Consider the following 17,533-nt stretch of genomic DNA (forward strand, 5'->3'; position numbering starts at 1 on the left):
AATAATAAACCAGCTTTAAAAAAAATCAGGGAAGCACCTCCCTTCACAGTAGCTACAAATAATATAAAATATCTTGGAGTAACTCTAACCAAACAAGTAAAAGATCTGTATGATAATAACTTAAAGTTTCTCAAGAAAGAAATGGAGGAAGATCCTCAGAAAATGAAGAGATCACCCATGCTCATGGATTGGCAGAATTAACATAGTGAAAATGGCCATCCTACCAAAGGCAATCTACAGATTCAATGCAATCCCCATCAAAATCTCAATACAATTCTTCAAAAGCATGGAAATAGCAATTCTCAAATTCATCTGGAAAAGGCAAAAAAAAAAAAAAAATCATAATAGCAAAACAGTTCTTAACAATAAAAGGAGTGCTGGGGGAATCACCATCCCTGACCTCAAGCTATTCCACAGAGCAATAGTAATATTCTTAACTTTTATAATTGTTCTAGTTTATAAGTAATTATTATTAATCCTTTATCATGTCCATCTTATAAATTGAGCTTGATTATAGGCATGTATGTGAAGGGAAAACTAGTACACACAGGATTTGGTATTATTTGTGGTTTGGGAATTCACTGAGGGCCTTGGAAAGTATCCCTACAGATAAGGAAGGACTAGTCTATCATTAACTCCAAAAGCCATTTAGGGCTCATTAGCGAACCCACTCTGGGCATTGGCATATAGCATCCTCTTGCTTGATCAAAGGCACTTGCGGTTGTCAGGCTCCTTGGAGATCACACTGGATTCTAGAGGTACTGCTCAGGGACCTCGCCGCTCCCTCTGGCCATCCCTCTCTCTTCTCATTAAGATCTTCGGTAGGGAATAGGGCCATGTTTATATAAGTTGTTTCAAGTACAGAGCAGTAATAGCGATAACTTCACTTTTTCTTTAATGAGTTAAACATGGCTGGAGTCTAAATTGTATTTAGTATCTACAAAGGAGATAGTGAAGTTTTATAAATAATCAGCAAAAAAATTTTAATTTACATGAAGACATTTTGTCTTTCTGTGTAGGGTTATACACTTGACTGTATAGGATTTAACACGTGCTCTGAACTGAGGCGACCCTGAGCAAACCATGAATAGAGAGCTTCTCGAGGTTTCGTCTCATGGCTCGCTTATAAATGATAGACTGAAAGATCAGCCGTTACAGGTCTATGGCCTCCAGGGTGGCAAAATCAATATCTTGGTACATCTAAACCCTGTGTGTGGTTCACGGCTTGGAGAGTTCAAATTGAGATTATTAATTAAAAGAATATTAATCTCTCATAGCATCTAAAGAATCAATAAGAATCTATTTCCGACTAGAGTTTGGTGAGGAGTTCAAGGACTGAATCTTTAAAATGTGAGAACTTATGATGAATTTATTTCAGTGCTTCGGATGTGAAGTCTGTACCATGAATAGGTCTTAGGCGACAGGCAGTTTGCTAGAGGGTGGGAGGTGTGGTTCCTGGAGGAGAGGAGTGTTCTGTTTATTCTGCTGGGTTCAGATAAGGGTCTTAAATCATCTTTTCAGGCCAGTGAACACAATGCAAGGGAAGCTGGTTGTCCTGCCTGCCTGGGCACTAGACAACTGGACAGACTGGGAGAGGGATTGCCCAGAGTCAACCTGCATGTCTGGCTACCGTGTAGTCCAAGTACACGTTACTCAGGCTATCTGCAACAACATCACATGGAACAGAAACATGCAGTGCTGGAGCAGACCAGGCAGAGTTCCCAGGCTTAACCTTCCTGGTAATAAACTCAGGGAACCAGCTGCTTTCCTCTGTCACCTAGATCTGCCTCAGATCACCTCAGTGGGAGGAACCATCTGAGCCCTTCATTCACCCTCACCACAGAGGGGCTCAGTCTTCGCTGCCCTGGCTCAGACTCTCCTAGGTTGTGGAGAGTCCTTGCACTTGGGTGGAGGTGGGACGTGGGGTAGAGCAAGTCTGTGCCTTTCTGAGCCAAGGAATCAGTGTTCCCCTTTGGGAAAGTGCTTGACATCTGGACACCATTGGAGGGTGGAGTGGAGAAGGGGCACCTGAAGCTTCTCTAATTTGAGGTGGAACCATAAAGGGAAAGGATAATTGAGTCTAATTGTCCTCAGCCCAGATGAGACAAATGAGGGCTTTTCATGCTAGTATTCCCTAAGTACCAGCTCTTGTTAGGGATGAGACCTGAAACACTCTCTTTCTGTCAGCTCAGCAGAGGCAGACCATAATTAGATGCTGAAACTCACTTTGTGGTGGAAAATAATGGCTGCTAATGTAGGCTGTGGCACTAGACTGTTTGCAGGTCTGAAAGACTACACCCTTCTCTCCCAGGTCGGTTGGTGTGTGCTTCCTAACTCCTGAGCTCTTAGAGATTGGGGTGACCAAAGCTAGGCTTCCTCCAGGAGCTTGAATTAGACCCAGGTCCTGGCTTGCAAGCTTCAATCCTTATATCTGCCTTCAGGTTTGTCTGGTGGGGTTCAGAAACTCCAAATTTGACCAGAACAGCCTCTTTTATTTACGGAGTGTATCTGGCTCCTGAGCAAGTTTTTGTTTGAAGAAAGGATCCCAAGGCTGAAAAATGTTTTGAAAAACCATTGCCATAAACCACAGGTTGGTGCCATGAATATCTGTACCTATATTTGATTTCCAAAATCCTTTCATCTTTTTTTTTTTCATTTCTTTGAAAATTTTTTTTAAAGTGTAAGTCGAACAATGTTAGGACTATCTCTAACAGGCTCAGCGTGCCTGCCCTTGCTCTGTCTTGCTCTGCTTCTCTGAGAATATCCAGCCTTGATAAGTTGATACATGCTCTACGCTTTTCTGTCCTTGTTGATAATCTTTTAAGAATCTCACTGCAAACAAACTACAGAATTCAAACATTTAAAATGGTAGAAGTGGGCCTAATAACTTTTATGTTCCTGTCAGTCACTGTTAATAAGTAACAAAAAATTTTTAGTACTGTTTTCTCTTATTTCCTTATAATTTTGCCTTCCAAAACATCATAATATGCAATGCTAACTGGTGACTGGTTTTCACCTGACAATTTGTCTTAAAAATATTCCAAGCCAGCACACTGGCGCCCTTCTAATGCCTGTGAGGTTTTCCATTATACACTTGAACCATCATTTGCCTAGGTGTTCCCCAGTTGTTGGACACGCAGGCTATCCCCAGAACATTTTGCTACCCCATAGAGTATTTGGTAAATATCTTGTCACTTGTATACCTTTAAATTTACTTTGATATTTATTTTTATTAGGCAGACTTCCAAAAGCAGGCTCTGGGGATCAGAACCTATATCTATTTTAAGTTTTATTTAATATTAGGAAAACATTTTCAAAGGGTGTCCACACACAGCTCCCACTAGCTGTATATGTATGTACACGATTTCTTAGATGTTCCCCAGCCTTGAATATTACTACTTGTTGGAAATATGAATCCCCTTTGTAGTTAGAAGGCATAAAGCTGTCACTGTGTGTGCATCTGTGAGTGTTTCTGTTCTGCATTGGTTTTTATAAATGACCATTTTCCATCATCTGGAGGAAGATGGACATTCAGAATATCTGGACAGGGGTAGACAGAGATGTCCTTTGGAGACTCAGCCTTGTTCTTTGTCCCAGCAGTTTGCACAGAGGAAAGGTGCTGGACGAGTGGTGCACATCTGCAATCTCCCGGAGGGCAGCTGTACGGAGAATGACGTCATTAACCTGGGGCTGCCCTTTGGCAAGGTCACTAATTACATCCTCATGAAGTCAACTAATCAGGTAGGCCTCACCCAGTTGGCTTCTCTGGCAGGCAAAGCACAGAGGTTTAATGTTGGGACTGTGGTCTTTCCTCCTTGGGTTCTACAATCCCTGCTTGTGCCAGGGGAACATAGGCCTTTGTGAATTGCCTGGAAAGGGAGGTGCCATTCTTATATGGGGTACTCCTTAACATAGAAAAGTTAGTTGGCCTCCAAATAGGAGTTGACAGACTCTCAATCATTGCTGTTAAGGATCTCCTGAGCTAAAGCTACAGTTCTGGTTGCTAAGCTGATTACTTCTGATTGCCTGGGTGTGGAACCAGCTAAGAACTGCCTGGGAACAGATATTTTAACCTGTTCTTGGTGTCCATGTATAAGGTCACCTAACAGGAGACCATAGGGGAATTGATAGAGACCTACTGAGTGTGAGAACACCTGAGGAAGGTGTTGGGCATCCTACCCTATGAGTCTTGGCCATATACATATACATAACACACACACACACACACACACACACACACACACACACACATATATATTATAAATTTTTTTAAAAACAGGACCTCTCACTGAACCTAGAGTTAGGCAAGCAGGTAGTGAGCTCCTGAAATCCTCTTGGTTTCTGCCTCCCCATAGCACTGGGGTTTCTTTTTCCGTGGGTGCAGGGATCCACGCTCAGGTCCCCATGTCTGTGCAGCCAGCACTTTACTCATTCAGTCACCGGCCCAGCCTCCATAGTCTTTACTCTGGTAGCTGCTTTTACTTTATAAAACTAAAGATCAGGAAGAGGAGGCACAGGTATGAACTCTAGAACTTGAAGCCCCAGTGGATCATGGGTATTCTCCATCCCTCATTCTGGAGATAGATCGGTTGTTCCTTGTGTGTTCTTCTCACGGGTTCTATGTTGGGTAAACCACACATACCAAGAAACTCTTAACAGCTTCGATTTGCACCAACAGCTACTGGGTCAATGGACAAGTCCATTAAAAGAGTCTATTAGAAAGCGTATGCGTGGACTGAATGGAAAAGCCCATTTCCCTGTGTTATCAGAACAGTTAAATAAAGAGGGAAGGTTGTCTCATCAATACGGTCAAGAGCCTCTTTTCTCCAAGGCCACCAACAGCCTGGACATCCTTTGAGCCTAGGGGTTTATAAGCCTCTGCGCTTTCAAATGTATTTCTTTTTCATGAGACAAATGGGAGCTCAAATAGGCCCCTGGGATTATTCTTCTGCCTCCTGATGTTACCACCACCAAATGGCAACCCACAGCCACATGCACAAGAGCCCACGTGGGAATTGTGAGTTAATGGGCCACCCCTCCATCCCAAATAGCCTTCCACAGGATGATGTAACTCAGGATGACATACATAATTAAGAGTACTGTTTGGTAACCATGGAAACCAGGATGTGAGCCATCCTGTAATGAGCTCTCTTGATGAAGTTAATAAAAAGTTCTCTTTGAATGCATGGGATCAAAGAGAGTTCTTTCTTGAGCTGATTTTTTTTCTTTTCATTGAGCTATAAAACAGATCCTCTCAAGTACAGAAAGTATGCTTGTGTTCACCATTCAGCTCCATTAATTTTTTTAACACATGTAACCCATATAATTAACAGCCAGGCCAAGATAAAGGACATTTCCAGAATATCAGGTTTTCCAGTCAGCTCCCCACCCCTACTCTATAAGGACTCGAACTCAAAAGCCCCCTTGTTCCCGATGATTATATCACCTATTCGTAAGCTTCATCTCCGTGGACTCATACCCAATACTGATTGTGTTTAAGATCACTGAAGTGAAGACCCCTATCTGTCTTACTCTCCACCCTAGGCTTTCTTGGAGATGGCTTACACAGAAGCTGCCCAGGCTATGGTCCAGTACTACCAAGAAAAGCCCGCGATTATCAATGGTGAGAAGTTACTCATTCGGATGTCCACGAGATACAAGGAATTGCAGCTGAAGGTACAGCATTCTTTCACTCCATCATTCAACAACCCCTCTTGCTTGCCAATGATGTTTGGGAAGGAGACTTTATAAAACAATGAAAAGCTTAGCTTACCTATGGAGTATATACCATAGATCAGTCAGATACCTATGGAGTATATACCATAAATATATCAGACACTTTTGTACATATCACTTAGAAATGGAAATTGCAAGATAGCAAGAAAAGTGTTCATTGACAGGAGGGAGGGAGGGAGGGTCTGGGAAGAGTTGGGCGAGGGAAGACTATAATATATATATACATATATATGAAATTATCAATAAATTAATAAAATGTATAAAAAACTTTTATTAAGGTAAGTACACGAGGAAAAGGGTGCTAAAGACTGGCTGGGAGCGAGGGTGATTCTGGATGAAAAGGTGTTTACAGAAGTCTTGAAGGAGTAAGCAGGAAGGAGAAGGATAGTTTAGTTTGATGAGGATAATCCCACCCTTGAATGCAACTTCTGTGGGCAGTGAGACTGCTGATAACTTTTTCTTCTCTACTGTACCCCTTGGTCTCTTGTTCTCTTTCATCCTCCATAGGTATCTGATATACCTACAGTATATACTCCATAGGTATCTGATGTATCTATGGTATATGCTCCATAAGTATCTGGTATAACTATGGTATATATTCCATAGGTATCTGATATACCTATAGTATATACTCCATAGGTATCTGATATATCTATAGTATATACTCCATAAGTATCTGGTATATCTATAGTATATATTCCATAGGTTTCTGATATTTCTATGGTATATACTCCATTGGTATCTGACATATCTATGGTATATACTCCATAGGTATCTTATCTCATATATGTCCTTCTAGGCAATACTTGGCTAGCTGGACCACTCTCAGAACTCATATGCGTTCAGTTCCAACATGGGCTTTGGTTTTGTTTAGCTTGTTCTTCATTCTTCTTTTCCTCTTCTTTTTTTCTTGAGGAGTAGTATACTCTGTACAGAATTAATAACTGGCAGTCTACTTCTAATATGGAGTCAGATCCCATACACCCCATAAAAGCACCACAGAAGTCAAGCAATAGAATATGGACAATATGCAGAAGTACAGGACCCCATGCTCAGCTTGCTCTCCTTGGCCTGAGGGTAATCATTTCTGTGTTTCTTCTTTATGTTCATGTTGCCCTAGACAGTTTTAGGTGCCCTGAACCTAAAGAGTTCAGCTTTGCCCATCTTTAACCATTATACAGAAAGAATCATGCTGTCTTCTCTTTTCTGTTCAACATTTTATCTTCCATGTCTGCTTCCATTGCTCTATAAAATGGTACATGGCTCTGCCTATTCTTCATCCTATGGCTAAAGGGCTTCTGGTTGTTTCCAGTTTGAGGAGATTAGGTCAATGCTAATCTACTCGTCAAACATGTGATGCTGGTAGAAATACACGTGGCATCTAACCAGGTGGTGCATGAATCACGAGGGTTGGATTTGCTAGACGGGACACAGGCTCACCTCAGCTGAAGTGAGGTCTTTCCAAAGTGCTTTGTCACAGCAAAGCATTCTCCTTAGAGCATAAAAGGATTTGAGTGGGCCATGTTCTTGCTAACCTTAATTTGTCTGACTTTTTAATTTGGCCATGGAGTGGAGCACTGTCCTGGTTTATCACAGTTTTGTTTGTTATTTTCCTGATAACTTACAAGGTTGAGTACTTTTTTTCCCCCCCGTATAGTTACTACTTCTGGTTTTCTTGGTGGGAAGTTCCTTTCCAAGCCTGTGGTTTTCTTTATATTATGTCTTCTTTTTGATTTGCTGTTCTCGGAACAGGAGCACTGGGTCCGCTTATTGTAATTGTCGTCACGCTGTGTTTAAAACAACCCTCTGATTTTATTTAGGCTCTCTGCTGCTCCACCTGGTACGATATTTTTTTCCTGACTCATTTCCATCTTTACTCAGGGTCCAATTTGTTCACAACTAACAACCCTTAATCTGCCCTTAGTCTTGAGGGTTGACGTCGGGAGACAAAGGTTAAGTAGTTGTTCGTAGCATGACTTGCTATGCAGAGCTGACAGCATGTGCAGAGCTGGGTAATATTTCAGCCAGTTACTCCAGTCCCCTCTCTGCTCTGCCAGCAATTAGCCTCTGCAGTTCCTTCCCAACAATTCTGCTTCAGGCCCAGCCTGGATTGTCTTTCTCTGTAATTAAAGCATCAGACTGGAGAAAAGCCCCACCCTGTTCTGTACCTAGCCAGTTCCTGTTTTTCCCCCAGGGGCTAGAATGAAATTTCTGCACTGAGTTTCCCAGTGCAGGCTGGGCCTCCAAATGAAGTGTCATAAGATTCTAATTAGGACGAACAACAGTAGTTCCTTGAAGTACCAAGGCCTAGCAACACTCTGCTGAGGGAGACAGTTCAGGTGATAGATAGGAGTTAAAGATGTCACGTAGCACCAGGCTTGTGGTCAGCAGATGGTCACTGAGTCCCACTGTGGGTGAGCAACTGAGCTGGTACCACTGGCAAGAAAGGAGCAAGTGTGTGAGGAGCTTCATCTGATGGGAGAAGACACATAAAAACAGAGCCAACAAAGGTAACCCTTTGTTGGAAGATGATCACACCATCCTATGCTTTGAGCTGACTTGCTTAACCTCTATGAACCTCCATACTGAGATCAGGTCAGAGTATACTTGAGTTCTTTGATTTTAAACAATTTTTTTCCCATGCATTTTCTTTCCAGTCTCACAATCACTATCCCGTGAGGCATTCAGGGCGGATAATCATAGTAATTATGAGAGTACGCCATAATGTATACCTTTAATTGAGTCCTGCTACTCTGGGGCAAGTAATGTATTAAGCACTTTTCATACATTATCTACTTTAATCTTGACGTCAGTCCTGCCAGACAGGTATTATAATCTCAATTTTACAGATAGATATTGAGTCTAGTGGAAGTTCCCCTGCTTGCCCAAGATCATAGTTACTGGATGACCCAGGATGCAAATCTGAGACTGTTGGCTGGGTGTGGTGGTGCTTGCCTTTAACCTCAGCACTGGAGAGGTAAAGACAGTTAAACTTCCTTTAAACCAGGCTGGCCTTGTTTTTGTGCAATCCAAGCTAACCAGGACTACCCAGTGAGACACTGCCTCAATAACACCAACGATGAAACAAGTAAACCAACCAACAAAACACAAACAACAACAAGAAACAGCAAACAAACAAACCTGAGATTATACGAGGTTTGCACCAAATATGTTTTTTTTTTTTTATATTGCAATATTAGGTTTTCCACATGAAAACAGAACAGAAAAAGCAGAGAATCTAGGTAGTTTTTTTTTCACAGCCCCCCAGGCAGGACAGTGTGCTGACAGAGCTTTTCCAGGGTGTCTGCAAGTCACCCGGGATCCTGCAGGTCTGGGCAAGGCTATGATTCTGCATTTCTAACAAACCTCTGTAGATGCTGTTCCTCCTGGTCCTAAGAACACACTTTCAGTGGCAAAGCCCTAGAACGTACTGTTTTCTGACCTCTGGTATGGGTTTTCTGCTCCTCGTGTTGTCATAACGTCCCTCTGGGTCACTGTGACCGTCAGCATATTCCAAGTGTGTAGTAATGGGCTTTGTATCCCCTACCCTGACATGAATCAGCTCAGATTCTCTGCATGTAACAGAGGCTTGTGGTAATTCAGCCTGTTGATGTAGGTGAAAGAAGGGATTCCTTGGCTTCCGTGAATGCAAAGTGAAAGAGCCGCTGGCTGTGGGGACCTAAATGACATCATCAAGACGGTGTTGTTCTCTACTCTGCTTTCTGCTGTCCATGGCTTTGTTTTCTGGGTGCTTGGTGGGACGGCCTTTAGCAGACCCAGGCTCTCTCCTCTAGATGGCATGGTAGCCCTCTTCAGCTTTACCTTCAGATTCCATGGTCTCTCTTGAGAAGAGAGAGCCAGACTTTCTCTTATACCTCCCACAAAACATCTGACCGTCATTCTCGTTGGACTACTTTAGCACATGTGCCCATCCCCAATTGATTTCTGTGGCCAGGGGAAGGCTGTGGTTTGATTGGCAGGGCCATATTACGGTGGGAGAATTAGCTGAACAGAGAGGGCGTTTCCAGGAAGGAACTGAATGAGAAGAGGCCTACAGGCTGGGAAGCCCAGCCGTGACAGAAACAACTGGGCCTGAAATGACAGAGCCTGGTTCGGATGGATCACAGACTCATAGAAGATTTGAGTTTAGACTCTCGCCCTGTTTTAGGAGCAGCATGATGTAATGACAGAGAAAACTGCCTGGTGTTCTAGATGGCTGGCGATCAGCATCACTTTCCTCAGAAAACAGAGGGAGAGATGCAGCATTTGAGATTTGCTACAGCATAAATTTTGAAGGTGGGAAAAGGAGGTCAGAGTACAGATGTCACAAGATTAGGCTGGATTCACTGTGCATTCACTCTGCATTCTTGCGCATTCAAATTTTCCTATAATAACAAGCTACCCCAAATTTTGCCATAGACTGATTTTATTATTTTTTTACCTCCACATTTGTGGCACTGTGGCAGCATTGTGACACCTGCACTCTGGAGGAGAGAAGCTCATGGTGATCATATGCTGGATGCTTCTGTCCCTGACACTGGCTGCCCTGTCTCCTCTTACCTGCTGTCTCACAAGGTTACCTACCCCCTTCTTCTTTCCTGGGTCTGAAAGGGAAGGCATTAAGTTCCAGAAAAGCAGAATACATCAACCCCTAAGTCTCCTTTTACTAAATAAAGCCCTTGTCCAACTCACTCTGGGAATTTTACCGTTTCCTGAAAGGTTGCCCAGTATGGAGACATATTTTAGCTTCTGCCTGCTTCCATTGTTCCAGTACAAGCCACAGACCTGAGGCCTGGGATTGGACTCCTGCATGATGCATGACTTGTCACATAGGTTTGGTTGATCCTGGAGGATCCTTCAGTGTTCCCAGGCTCTGTTGTCTGTCATGGATTGGCTGCAGAAAGCAGTAGCCAACTTCTGAGGGAAGGCAGAAAGACTACCCACAGCCCTGTCTAGGAGCTTTCTTCTCATCCCTAGCCCAGCCTTGGCCTCTTCCTGAGGCTTGCAGAGAGTTGTCAATGCATATTCTGGATAACCTGGTTACTCATATATGACATTGCATACGTGTATAACTGTCAAGGCTTATACTTTTTACTAAATGTAATAAGTACTATTTCCTAAGGTGTGAGGTACTCTTTTGGGGTAGCTCACCCAACCAATGCTGAATCCCTGGGTCGGGTCCTTGTTTTTTTTCATGGCTCTATCAGAATCACTGTCTTCTCTTTGTCCCTTCCTTTGTGTCTTGATCTGACTGGTGATCCATCTATGGCTTGAACATTTTATGTCCTTTCCCAGTGTCCCTGACCTCTCACCCTGAAACCCCAGGCAGGCCCTCCTCCATTCTTAGCTTTACTAGGTGCTTTTCCCAGACACCCCAGACCTTAGCAAATCTGCAGTTATGCCTTGCTGAGAGTGCAGAATTTTAATCTCTGTCCACTGGACCTAGGTTTCCCAGAATAAGATACGTAATGCTCTCTAGTGTCTGGATGGCTCTGGAGGTCATTGTAAGTTACACAGAGAGAAGTAAAGAGCAAAAGAACAGTCGATTAGGCTTCTTGGTAAAGTTCTCCATCAACATTTGGCATGGGTGACAGAGTTTTTTTTTTTTTAATATATGCTTTATTAAGATATAACTCACACGCCTTGCTCTCTGAACTCTCAACCCTATCCTAGTGCCCACGATGTTCACAGGCCTTATCTTTTGGATCAATCCTCTTATCTTTCCCACAAAATGTATCATTTCCCCCTTTGGTGGACTGGCAGCAAACGGAAGCTGATGCTCGAGGTATCCCGTAATGATCTCTCTGACTTTACCTAGAAACCTGGAAAAAATGTGGCCGCTATCATCCAGGACATCCACTCCCAGAGGGAGAGGGACATGCTCCGGGAAGCTGACAGGTGAGGCTCGGGGTCTCAGGTCAGAGGCCTGGAGGTTAAAACACCTTGTTAGCTTCTTGTTCTTAGGGGATGTCTTAGTTAGCGTTTCTACCGCAGTGATGAAACGCCATCACTGGAAGCCATTTGGGGAGGAAAGGGTTTATTTTATTCACACTTATCTATAAGAGTTCATCAGCCAAAGTGGCTATGGCAGGAACTCTTAACAGGGCAGGAATTTGGAGGCAGGAACCAATGCAGAATTCATGGAGGGATGCTGCTTACTACCTTGCTCCCCAATGGCTTGCTCAGCCTGCTTTTTCGTGGAACCCAGGACCACCAGCCCAGGGGCAGCTCTATTTCCCGGGCCCTCCCATGTCAATCACAAATTTAAAAAATGCTCTACAGGCTCGCCCGCAGGCTGATCTTATGAGGCATTTTCTCAAGTAGAGTACCCTTCTCTCAGATGACTCTAGTCTCTGTCAGGTTGATGTGAAATTACTCAGCAAGGGGGATTTGAATTGTAACATGGCCTACCCTTAGCCCTGACTCATCCACCTGACCTTCTAGCCTCTACTCATCCCTGTTTAGATGAGTGGTACCACTGTAGCCCAAAAGAACTGCTCAGGTTAGACAGGGACATGGGAAACGTTGGGCTTCCTCAGAGGAACGCAGAGAATGGAGAGTTGATATCTGGCTCTTTGGGGCAAGTTTATATTTTACTCATGTGTCCTTGGTGCACATGGTAATGTCGGAGATTTTGTTTAGAGGTAGCTAGCTCTCGGTTTCTCATGAGCTGAGTGCAGGCGTAGACTAAGAATGTAGATGGGGCAGGGGGGACCACCCAGTTCTTTGACCATTGCTTCCGGACAGTGAACACATGTGATTTTCCAACTAATTTCTTTCAACTGACATTTATGGAACTATGGTCATCAGTTCTAAAGAGCTAAGACTGAAAGGAAAACCATAACCAGGCCTGCAGTCTCCAGAGCAGCCACAGAGGGTGCTCTAAGCTTGTTGACAGGAAACCAGCCTGTTTCCCACATCTGCTGAGAGACCAATCCTATTAGCCTGGTTCTAATAGAGATGCCTGTCTCTGTCTAGGCACTGAGGGATACAGTGTTGTTCAACATTTGAGAACCAAATGAAAATGTTCTATCCTTTTAGGATATCAGGTATATGACCTCATTAATTACCAGCCTACCAGCCTTCAGAGGGCACGCGAATGTTCAGGCTTAGGATTTTGTTTGTCTGGTTTTCTAATTTAAAGTTGCAGTTACTTGGGGTTTTAACGGTATGTATAAAGCCAGCTTTATACCATGCCAGCTGTAGTTTTGTGGCAGCATAGAGTGGGGAGAGGAGGACATTTTACCCTAACCTTAGGCAGCTCTACTTCCAGAGGGGTCCAATGTCTTCATCTCAAATTTGAATAGCTCTGTGTTCTGAGACCTTTCCCAACCCTTAGATGTGTTCCTAATTCTTTGTTTTTCCGAACCCTGAACCACTGTGGTGGGGGCAGAGAGTGTCTTAGGGGAAAATCTTTCCCACAGAAGTGAAGAGGGGGGACAGGGCTGGTTCATGGACACTGTACTACTGGGTTGTGACTGAAGAATGCCCAGCTAGGCAGGTTATGCCAAGTATATCCCTGAGAGATCTGTGTGTGTCTCCATCTGGGTGATGTGGGGTATGAGCTCTGCAGAGTTTAAACCCTGTCTCTTCCCTTCCTCCCAGATATGGTCCAGAGCGGCCACGTTCTCGAAGTCCAATGAGCCGATCACTCTCCCCAAGATCACACAGTCCTCCAGGCCCCTCTCGGGCTGACTGGGGCAATGGCCGTGACCCCTACGCATGGAGGGATGAGGATCGAGAGACTGTCCCCAGGAGGGAGAATGGGGAAGACAAGAGGGACAGGCTGGATGTTTGGGCACATGACCGGAAACACTATCCCAGGCAGCTGGACAAAGTTGAGTTGGATGAGCGACTCGAAGGAGGGAGGGGCTACCGGGAAAAGTACTTGAAGTCAGGGTCTCCCGGCCCACTTCATTCTGCGTCCGGCTACAAAGGCCGGGAAGACGGCTACCATCGAAAAGAGTCTAAAGCCAAGCTAGACAAATACCCAAAGCAGCAGCAGGATGTGCCAGGAAGATCCAGGAGGAAAGAAGAGGCGAGACTACGGGAGCCCAGACATCCTCACCCAGACGACTCTGTCAAGGAAGAGGATCCAGAGCCCAAGATCACTCGGGCTCCTGAGGGTACCAAGTCCAAGCAAAGTGAGAAAAATAAAACCAAGAGAGCTGACAGAGACCAAGAAGGAGCTGATGACAAAAAAGAAAGCCAACTGGCAGAGAACGAGGTAAGGATGCAGTTATGAGCCCAGGTAAGAGGAAGCAGGCTGCCGAGAGGAAAGTCACAAGCCTCATTTGTGGGTGGTGTATGCTTCTTCCCCATTTGTCAGGTGCGCGGCGCTGTCCTAAGAACAATATATAAAATACACCACTTAATCCTCACAGCACCCCTACAAAGCTAGGGTTATCATCACTGTAGCGGAGGAACGTAAAACATAGAGCATTGTGCTGTCTGACCAAGGAGGCAGGCTTAGAAAAAAAGGGACAGCCGGAGTTGTAACTAGTGGTCTGGCTCCAAGTCCGGTGGCGCCCTGCTGCCTTCTCTGGAAGTTAAGGAGAGGCGTGATGGAAAAGTCTATTGTAGTTCTGTGTTTGCCCAGGGTGGAGTGTTCCTGGGGTGTTGACACCCACAGAGTCACCCAAGGGAAGATTAGATCTTTGGTCTACTCTGTGTGCCAAAAGTATCACTGATGCTAGAATTCCAACGGCATGTAAGGAGAAGTGACCGCCACCCCTAAATTATACTGGGAACTCAAGCATGGTGAGCTTCACCAGATAAAAGACTTTAATTAAAATAATAATAAAATGGCACTTATAGCCAAGAGTCTGCTTCATAAGAGGTGGGGGGGGGGGGACTCTGGGTACCATGTTTGGATTATAAATTGGCTGACACTTTTAGCTGAGATGTCCTATTAAATAGGGGTGAGCTACTAGAGTTTTGGGGGTTCTCATTAAGAAACTTCATCATTAAAAATCTTTGTGCATATCTTCTAGTCACCCTAACCCAGGAGTTGGTGACAGTCCGAATAAGAAGTCCAGTTCTTAATTCCATGAACAGTGAAGTGTCACTTGGGGCCGTTATTCCCACATTCGTGGGAGGAGGGCTAGGTGGTGGGCCAGACACAAGCAATGCAAGGTACATAGGAGAGAGCCATATGCGGCAGAGACCAAGGGCTGACACACTTATAAAATAGTCTGCATATGATAGAACCAAAGCTGAAGAGCCGGATCAGCAGCTCTGTAGGCAACTCACACTGCAGAATACAAGCTGCATGCAGAAGGTGTTTGAGCTGGGTGTTGAAAATAGGCAAAAACCGCTTTGGTACTCTTGGTAGAAGCCGCAGCCGGCAAAGGTGAAACAAATGGCTGCTTTCAAGAATGTGAAGATATCCAACATGGCTGCATTTTTAAGGATATATCTAAAGATTCTATTTTTAAAAAAACCATAAAATTGTAATTCTGGTATAAACACATGGTGAACACATGTCAAAGACCTTTACTAAGTCCTTCATTTCATCTTACCAGCATATTTTGTAAAGTCAGTTCAAAGGAGAGTTAAGAATAGGCATCTTACATCATAGTTAACAAAGGACTTTACTATTGAGGTATAACTGGTGTTTTCCACAGGAAACAGAGGATCCACTGAGTCTTCATTGGATAACACTCACTTGCATCTTGATGAGTACAAAGTCTTTACGTTAGGATCAGTGATCAGATTTCAGCAAATAGCACAGATGTAAAAAAAAAAAAAATCATGAAAAACACCGACAGCCAAAGAGTCAAATACCCTAGAAAGACGTGGCTGACAAACACCTAGCATTCTAGTTGAAAAGACACGGGGCAGAGCATGGTGGCACGGATGTGTAATTCCAGTTATTATGTAGACAAAGGCAGGAGGATCTCAAGTTCAAGGCCCCTGAGGGCAACTTAGTGAGACCCTGACTCAAAATGTGAGTGGCTAGGATGAAACTCAGTGATGGAGTGTTGCCTAGTTGTAAGAGCCCTGGAATCAATCCCCGCTTAAACAAACAGAGGAAGGACAAAGATGGGGGAAGGATACCCAGAGATCTCTTTTGTCCATTTCAAAGTCTGCCATGTTTTCTCAACTGGCAAAACAGAAAAGCACAGGAGGCGAGATCAGAGAAGTAGGTAGGGTAGGCTTGCTTCCCTTTATGCGTTGTTAAAGACTTGAACTGGATCCTGAGAGCCAGCTGGGACTTTCAGGAAGAGGCTCGGTAGTGAACATCTGCAGATGTTTCTATTCATATAGTGTTTGCATGACAATAAGGATAAGAAGTCATCTAGAGTTGATTTAAGGTTCACAAGGGGATATGTGTGGGCTACAGGAAATAGAGGCCATTTTATACAAGGGCGTTAGTCATCTGCAGTCCTGGTATCTTCAAAGAGTCTGGAACCATCCTCAGCCCCCATGGATACCATAGAGCAGCTGTCTTTGCTCAGAAGTAATCAAGGAGCTGGTGGTGGCTCAGGGCCTCAAAGGCCTACAGGATGAGTTGGCAGGCCTTTGCACGCGGCCCCCTGCCATGGACAGTCTTCCTTCCCCACGAGTCCACTTTGATTGTTTTTAGCATCTTTGTCTTTACTTATGGCTGCTGTATAACACTTCAATATTTCTATCCACTTCTTTCTCCTCCCTCTCTGTTCCATGGCACAGGTCACTGAGTGGCCTTATCTAATATACCGTCTACCCTCACCCTACAACCCCCAAACATAATCTCTCAGTGCAGGAATCTTTTGTGTTCACTGCCTTGACCCTGTCCTTGGAGTAGAGAGTGGGTGTTAAACACATACCTATGGGAAAGGGAATAACTGAGCAGACTTCAGAGGCAAAGTCCTGGCTCCTGAGAACCAGGTCACACCCTTTTCTCCACCTCCACGCTTTTTGCTGGGTTTGATCCTTAGGCTGCCATAGTGCTTCAATGAGTGTGTGGTCATAACAGACCCTCTGACGTCTCTGCAGCTGGAGAACCTCTGTGTGTCTCTCAGTGGTAATGGGTGGCCAGGTGCAGACCTGACCTTAGAACCCCAGAAAAAAAGGAAGGAAATTAAGTCACTGAGAAAGGATGAGGGAAAGAAACACAAGTCCATCCTTCTAGATTGGAGGAATCTCAGACCACAGATATGTCCGGGGAAGCTAAGCCAGCTAGGTGGTGTGAGGCCAAGGAAGTCGTGATTACCGTCAGAGGATGTCAGCCACTGCTCTGCTCCAGAGGGCTGCTGTCATGCCAAGTGCATGAGGACCAATACCTGAGTTGTCTTCTAATATACACACGTGTGCTGTACACGTGTGCTGTACACATGTGTGCCTGTACACAAACATATATACACACAAGAAAATGGATAGTCTAGACCACGCCTGTAGGTCTCACACAGCCAGAGACTTGCAGAAGACAAACCCCAGAAAAGAAGTGTGGAAGAATAAAAGTACTCGCTCGCTTCAGAGAGCCTAGCGTTCCAGGACACGATGCAATGACCAAGTCACCCTTCACATTAACAGAGGAGCCTCTGGCTGATGCTAAAAGGGACAGCTGCATAATATTCTGTCAGTATCTGATAAATTCAAGGCTTCCCTGTGGAGATTTGGAGGGAGCCTACATATTTTGGGAGTGGAGAGGAAGATCAGACAGAGGGAACAACACAAGCAAAGCCTCTGTGTGGCTAGAGGTCAATATAGTTGGAGCGGCGCACCAAGTTAATGTGTTGGGAGCTGAGGTGGATTTGTCCATAAAAGTTGTATCATGGAGGGCCTCGTGTGCAGATTAAAGATTCTCAGTCCT

At 44.4% G+C, this 17,533-nt stretch overlaps 1 protein-coding gene across 4 annotated transcripts in view; it reads left to right on the top strand.

The window, feature by feature from the left end:
* Rbm20 (RNA binding motif protein 20) overlaps positions 1 to 17,533 on the top strand; it is a 187,801-nt gene that overhangs the window by 151,771 nt on the left and 18,497 nt on the right. For all 4 annotated transcript variants that reach the window (XM_034499236.2, XM_076924409.1, XM_076924418.1 and 1 more), the window contains exons 6-9: positions 3,601 to 3,741; positions 5,545 to 5,676; positions 11,555 to 11,634; positions 13,342 to 13,963. In XM_034499236.2, the coding sequence (XP_034355127.1) occupies positions 3,601 to 3,741; positions 5,545 to 5,676; positions 11,555 to 11,634; positions 13,342 to 13,963 (975 nt within the window). The remainder of the gene's footprint in view (positions 1 to 3,600; positions 3,742 to 5,544; positions 5,677 to 11,554; positions 11,635 to 13,341; positions 13,964 to 17,533) is intronic.

The sequence above is a fragment of the Arvicanthis niloticus genome, chromosome 1, assembly GCF_011762505.2.
Source record: "Arvicanthis niloticus isolate mArvNil1 chromosome 1, mArvNil1.pat.X, whole genome shotgun sequence".
Classification (NCBI taxonomy): Eukaryota; Metazoa; Chordata; class Mammalia; order Rodentia; family Muridae; genus Arvicanthis; species Arvicanthis niloticus.